The sequence below is a fragment of the Centruroides vittatus genome, unplaced genomic scaffold (genome assembly GCF_030686945.1).
Source record: "Centruroides vittatus isolate TY-2023 unplaced genomic scaffold, ASM3068694v2 contig_392, whole genome shotgun sequence".
NCBI classification, from domain to species: domain Eukaryota; kingdom Metazoa; phylum Arthropoda; class Arachnida; order Scorpiones; family Buthidae; genus Centruroides; species Centruroides vittatus.
Genome location: NW_027122208.1, coordinates 1,094,747 through 1,102,266, shown reverse-complemented (window position 1 = coordinate 1,102,266; position 7,520 = coordinate 1,094,747). Strand labels below are relative to the sequence as shown.

The following is a 7,520-nucleotide window of genomic DNA, read 5'->3' as shown; positions in this document are numbered from 1 at the left end:
AAAAATAAATTTCCACGTTTCTCTCGAGTGTTCTTAGTCTGCGGAAGATTTCGTCCGTAAAACTCGGATAAAATTTTCGCGGGTGAAGTCGCGAAACCGCGTTAAAGCGATATCCGTCGCGCGGTCCTTTTTTATTTTCCATAAACTTACTCGGATCGCTCGACGGAATAACCATCGGAGAATAAGACCGGATATTCGTCGATTCGGTTAACCGAGACGGTTGGCAAAAAATACAATTATTATGCCATTGCAATCAAACGTTCTCGACACAGATTTGCCATTTTAAAGTAAATACGAAAACGATTTAACGTTAACGTAAAACACATCGAAATATATAATTATAAAATATACTGTACAGTGGCGTGCCGTGACATTCGATGATAGAGAAGCCGTGTTTCTGTAAGAAGCCGACTTACAGGGGCAATCAATTAATTGCGCGTCAGGGCCCGTTCGTATTCGTTTGTTCGATAAGCCAGTAAAACCCGTATACTTCTTTAAATGTATTTTTAATAGATTATCCGACGTACTTAATAAATAACAGAGGTAATTATATCGAAATTTCTTATTAGATTCAATAAATTCCCTACGCCCTCTAAATGCCAATTCTCGCTTCGAGAAAAAACATATAATCTATTAATTTAGATATATCTATTAATCGTAATTATCTCGTTATAATTTTCAATATTTATTTTGTATTGTCTACCAATGTTAAATTCTATTCTATTTTGATTTCCAAATTGCTTCAATTTTACGAAAGAATCGTCATTCGTCATAAATTTTATCGTCAAAATGTCGAAATTTTTTGTCGACGTATTTATATTTAATTTCGGCATCGCTCTTTCTCTTTTAATAATGTTTTCTTTTTCATTATATGGTCTCGAGCCAAAACTTTTTAAAATAAATTTTTGAATCGCTAGCCACGATATAAGGGCTAAAATTAAAATTATCAGAAAAACTTACTCGGTAAAACAAAATGTGTGACGAATATACGTACCTAGTACAAAAAATTCTTCAATTGTACGAATATACTTTTAAAGAAACTTATAATTAAATATAACTTTGTGAAGAAACGTACATAAAAATAACAAAATATTCTTTACTTTTTAAATCTTAAAACAGTCCACTTAGTGAAATAGCTCCCTACGAGTGGCTAACGAATGAATCGGAGACGGTCCGGGTAGGTGTGTGCGTGCCAAATCCCGAGGGTGCCGATACCGGTCGATGTCGAATGCCTCTTTTGTCGCGTCACTAGTATATCTCAAAGGACGCCACAGGGCTGTTGTAAATTTTAAACGTTTCTCACCATAGCCGTAAAAATCTAAATATGTTAAACTTAACGGATTGTCCGTCGTTCGTTTTCTAACTAATTCGTTTTAGGGCCGAGTGTCCACGAAAATTTCCAAAATTTACAACTTTTCGGTCACTCTCATTGAACTGGAAAAATTTCTGTCTTTATTACATCTAATATTATGAAGAGATCAGACCCCACTGTACTCCGCAAGAGATTGGTTCGGTTAAGCTTCTGTTTAAGTAAAATTTCGGCTTTTTCATCGGGGTTTTACTTATGTTTCTAATTCCCTAATCGCTTAATTATTTAACTACTACTTAAATAGAAATAAGTCGAAACCGGTTACTTTGTACTTGAATATCTCTAGTCTCGGGAAAGAAGTGGAAAGAAATTTTTATGACAACCGATACATAAATCGTAAATTTAAGGAAAATAAATTCTAGAGCTTTTTTTGTACCATTGTACAGTACGTCTCATTCATTAAATTTGGTTGTAAACGATGCTGCCAAAGTAACAGTTAATTTTTTAACACTGTACTAGAATTGTACACGTTTTTTCTGCATCCCCTTACAGATGAGGACGTACTAAATCGTAATATCACCGGTTTAACATCGAAATCCGTAAGTAATATAAGATGGGAAAGCGGAATAAACGCGGAATAAATATATCAAATATTTTAATGGATTTTTTTTTAAAACTCCTGTCAACTATACGGAACTATCATAAAAACAAGCCAGTAAACTTCTATCGGTTGGGTTAAGTTATAAATCTAGTCTAGGGTGGGCAACCTTTTTTATAACGTGGGCCAGAATAAATTTTACGTTATTTCCGCGGGCCGTAGTAGTTAATTGACGCCTTCTTGCGACTCGTAATTTTTTTAGTCTGCAAATATGAAATAAATAAATAAAAAGTTAATTACTACATTTATTTTCTTATCGTTTTCGAAAATTACAAAGAATTGGAAAATTAACTATTAATTAGTTATTTTTCCAATTTAATAATCTATTAAAGATCTCGCGGGCCGGATAGAAACTTTTCGCCAGCCGTAGCTGGCCCGCGGGCCGGGGTTGCCCGCCGTCGATCTAGTCTACTCGTGATTTACGTAATCGAGCGAGAGCGGCCGAATAACTAGCGGGCAGGCGGCTAAACAGCCCACAACCGGTCCGGGATACAAAGTTAGAAGCTTTATGTGTGAAGCATCCACCGGCTAAACCGGGTGACGTTGGTGCTCTGTAAAGCGCATGCGCCAATGCCTATAATCTGGCTGCTTGGAAGTTGACAGGCAGGTGGCTAACAGCCCACAACCGCTCCGGGATATAAAGCTGTACTCTTTACGAGTGTGTCGCTTACCCGGTTTAGCCGGGTGAGCTAAGCCGGGTGAGGTTGGTGCACTGTAAACCGCGTGTGCTAATGCCTATATAATCTGGCCGATTGGAGACCGACCCGGTTTCGACATTCCTTCCGCCACCGAATTATTCGAATATACAATAGCAATCTTATCGTTTTTTTCACACGTAGTATAGAAATTTGTAAAAGATACATAGTGCAGTTATAATAAAATATTAATTTTAATTAATTCAAAGTACGTTAAAATATGAAAATTTATATTTTATAAAATTCGAGGGAAAGTCATTGGAAGGTGGAATCGGCGCTTCCATCGCTTCCAATGACGGCACGCCACTGATACTGTATGACAATTAAATGTATACTAGGGGCGTTCGATAAGTAATGTTTCCGGCGGTAAGATATCGAACCGAAATTAAAAGAACAAAGTTCGGTATTTCTAATTTAGTAACACTCGGCGTAGTCTTCTTCGGGTCGTTCTCGAACCATTTCTTCGCCGCGGGCGAAACGAATTCCCGAGATTTCGCTCGAGAGTAGAAATCGACGAAAAGTTTGAGGGCGTCGAGTCTTCGACGACTTCGACTCCGAGTCTTTGTTTGGCTTTCGGCGCGAAACTCTAGGATAGTCACGCCGCGGAATCGTCGGCTTTTTCCAGTTCCGAAACCGTAAACTGTCACTAAATTATAGATTAAGAAAATTAAGTATCTCCCGAATCGATTTTTGTTTAAATTATTAAACAATTATTTTGCTATTATTTTAATAATTTGAGAATAAGTATCCGGTGTAAACGATAATCTAGCCCGGTCTAATTAATTTACGATAATTGGTATAAAAATCTAAATAACGAAGATATTTTAAGCCCGGCCCTATCCCGATCCCGATTTACTCGATTTTAATCGCGTAAAAAAAGAATACGTAGAAAATTGGATACGAAATAGGCCTACGAGGGACCATCTCTCGACAACCTACTATCTTAAGTTAATAAAACTTACGACCTTCCCCCGACATTATTACGTCCGAAAGCCAATTTTTACTCCCTAATTTAATTCCGTTACGCTCGTTTAAATTAATATTTTAACTTTCTACCTTAACCGCAATCCCGTACGGTACGTTCACCCCGTATTTTCCAAGCAAAGTCGATTTGATAAATCGATGTAAAATCTTCCATCTACCAGCGAAATTCCGAAAATATACAATCAAATTTCATTATACGAAGGTAAAATATTCGGGAGTTTTTAAACTGTTTTTAACGTCTGTTTAATTATTATTCCAAAGACTTTTTATGCATAATTTTAGTATATTTAATCGTAGAATAGTTCTTACGTTATTTAAGTACTTAGATGGCCTCTTAAAGATGCGAGATCGGTGGATTCGGGTTCCCGTCCTAATTCGTACTACCGTAATTTTTCGTGGATATACGAGTCGCGGTCCGCTATTCGACCCCACCGCGTCGGACCCGCGCGTAATGGGGCAATTACGGCCCGTTATATAGTTTAGGCCTATGTAGCGCAAACGCTACGCATTAATTAATCGATCCGACCGCTTACGAGACACTACGGAAGACAGATTTCAAAATAGAGGTCGTTAACCATAATGTAATACGGAGACGACGATCCAATGCGGTTACCATTCTAGAAAGCTTTAAATACGAGAAATATTAGATGGTTTGCGAACGAAACGTTGGAAGTCGGAAGAAAAAAATCGGCCGAAACGGCCGATTTTTTTCTTCCGACTTCCAACGTTTATTAATTTAATTTAAAACTTACGTATTCGATCGAAATTGTCCCGCCGACATTAATATACAATATACTTTTTCCAACGCGATAGAAACGCATTAACGTCCATTTTTATAGAAACCGCGAGAACGAGAAGCCAAAAAGTCGTTAAAGGTACTTTTTATCGCCTCCTCTTCCTCGAAGGCTTTCCTCGCCAAAAAACCGTCCAAATGTATTTAAAGAAAAGGCAAAAGGTCCGGGGAAGAATTCCGTTCGAATACTTTAATTGGCGTGACGAATAATTAAAAAAACCTCAAAATATTTTCAAAACAGTTTTTTAAATCGAAGCCTTCTCCGAGCGCGGGGCCCGGGTACGAGGCCCGAAAAACCGACGTCCGAGCCGGCCCCGTTTACGCCTACGAGCGAGGTAGAAACGTATACGGATTTATTTTAAACAAGTAATTCGGCCGCCGGCGTACGAAACATTTATTCGCCGGTAAAACTAAGCATTTTTTGAGCCGAGTAAAATTTTTTATTCTCGAACTCCAGCCGATTGCCGATCGAAACGCAAACGTTACGCGACTTTATCTATTAGAATCGAGACACTAAAAGTAGGTAGAGACGGTAATTAAGATAATTTCGGCTCGATAAAAATATTAAAATGGAATTTTTATCCGATAAACTTTAATAATCGCCGGTATCGGCGTGAGATCCGGCATGTGCCATTTTAGATATCGGGAAAGAAAACATTTCTTAAAAATATATTCGATTTTAATAAATTAAGAAGAGAAAACAAATGACCATGACGACGATGATGTACATCCTGCCCTTGTTGTTAGGTAGAACTTTCGATATTAGAACGGACAAAGTAGGAGTCGATATCTTCCCGGAAGAAGTAACGCGTAACCCAGAAGTAAGGCCTTTTTTTCTTAATTACCAGAACGTTTATATCGAAAATTTCGCCGTTAATTTTACGCATTTAAACAGATACACGTCCTGACTACGTTTCGAAGCGATTTTAAAGTCATTCGAGAGTCGAGAGATATCGCCGACTTGCTTAAGATCGAGGGAGAACTGTCTTTAAAAGCCAAAGCCGGTTTTGCCAAACTCGGGGCGAGCGGATCGTATCTAAAAGACCACGTCTTTCGCCACGACCAAGTCGAAATTTTGACTTTCGTGCATTTCCAAACGGTAAGAGATTACGATGATGCGCGGTACATTTAAGTCTAGAAGTTCTTAGAGAATGCAAATTTAACTCTAGAAATGCTTCGAGTTTTAAAGATTCTTTATGCGATTTAGGAGGAACGTAAAATTCCCTCGAGTGTTTCTCCTATTTCTAAGTTGAACCAACTTTCTCCCGAAGACGTAGGAACCCACTACGTAAAGAGTATCCTTTACGGAGGAGAGTTGGTGGCGTCTTTCAAATTTCGTGCCGTAGACGAGAAGGACATCGAGTCTATTAAAGGCAGTGTCGACGCGGCTCTGGGTGGCGAAGATTCCGTTAACGTGGAAGTCGCGGGTGAGATATTAAGCCGTAACTAACCGTAAGAAAAATACATCCGAGCTATCTGATAATCCAAGCAACTTGCAGGAAAATTAGGTAAACTCCAGAAAGATTTAGAAGGAGTCGCCAGTTTGGAAATTTCTTATTACGGTACGGTTCCGTTAGACGGAGTGGCTCTAACGTTATCCGGATACCGAGATTTAATTTCAAAGTTCAGAGATCAAGGTAAAATCGATTAACGGAGGCCTGGGCGTTCCGATAAAGGTCCGATTAGAAGAAGTAGCCGCGCTGGACGAGAAATTCGAGTTCGAGAAGAACGAGTTAATTCGTTTATAATATTAAATTAATAGTATTATATAAAATTAATTAATAATTATTTGCTATATTTAGAATTTCGGCAAGTGATTTAAATAAGCTGGAAATATTATTCGACGACTTAACCGTTACGCGTAAAGCGATAAGCGCCTGGTTAAAAGACGACGGAATTTCGGTAACCGAGGAACGAGGAGAACAGGGTGAGATATTCCGTCGAGTTATATTTAATGTCTTTACCTTTCGACCGACGACGTTAAATTTGTAGATAGACGAGTTATTTAGAGAAATTACGGTGATATTATACGTATTTTACGAAACGATTGCGAAATTAGACGACGAAGACGGCCCGCGACGTATTCTTAAAGCATTTCGGGCATACGGGAACGGAAAAATTAAAGGAATACCCGGAAAATATAAGAAGGCCTGGGACGGTATGAAACAGGAAATGGTAACGCCCTATATTTAATTGTTTCGAATCCAGTCGAACGAAATAACCATTTAAATCCGTTTGGAATATTTTTGTAGATTGTTCCCGGTAAGAAAAGTACAAGATTTGTTTACGGAGCCCGATTCGATTATATATTAAAAATAATTCGATTATAGAAAGGTTAAAAGCCGAAAAAACGACTTACGTCCACTGGGGGAAGAAGAATTGCCGTAATTCGAACACCGAAACTTTAATACGAGGCTACGCCGCCGCATCGACTAACGAAACGTCTCCCGCCGAGATTCTCTGTCTTCCCGAAGATCCGCAACTTTCCGACCGAGCCGCGGACGGCACGGAAAATAATATCGCCGCGGTACGTTTCGGCACGGCCCGCCTTAATCCGTTTAAGGTCGATATAAATTTCGAGAATCCCGTCGGTTGCGCGGTCTGTTTGGCACCGGAAAGAAGCGCCGTGGTCACTCTGGCCGGAAGAACGACGTGTCCCGACGGATGGAAAATAGAATACCGAGGATACTACGTGGCCGGAAGGGAAACGTCTCCTAAATCGGAAGCCATTTGCGTCGACGGCAATCCCGAAGACGCCCGTCCGGGCCGAGGCGCGGGAAAATTTCTGCTGGCCGTAACATTTAACGAAAAAGTCGTTCCTTGCGTATTATGTTCTAAATAACGAATTTGATATAAAACGAAAGAAATAAAAATTACGTTTTGTCCGTATTCGGATTAAACCGATATACGAAATATTTTAAAATACGAGTCAATTTATATTTAGAATAGGGTTTTTCCCAGACCCCGGAGACAAACGGGGAATCGATCTCGTCTAAAAATAGTAATCCGTAACGGACGAAGAACGGGTGGAAGCAAAATTCGCGGGGTTCCAAATCGGATTCGAATCCGCACGCCGCCCGA

At 39.3% G+C, this 7,520-nt stretch overlaps 1 protein-coding gene across 1 annotated transcript; it reads left to right on the top strand.

Moving 5' to 3' along the window:
- Positions 1-5,096: 5,096 nt before the first annotated feature.
- Positions 5,097-7,281, top strand: LOC136976010 (uncharacterized). Its single transcript, XM_067271209.1, has 8 exons — positions 5,097-5,260; positions 5,335-5,538; positions 5,647-5,881; positions 5,939-6,001; positions 6,069-6,171; positions 6,242-6,383; positions 6,432-6,614; positions 6,706-7,281. The coding sequence occupies exons 1-8, from the start codon at positions 5,144-5,146 to the stop codon at positions 7,279-7,281; spliced, it is 1,623 nt and encodes a 540-aa protein (XP_067127310.1). The 5' UTR covers positions 5,097-5,143.
- The last annotated feature ends 239 nt before the right edge of the window (positions 7,282-7,520 follow it).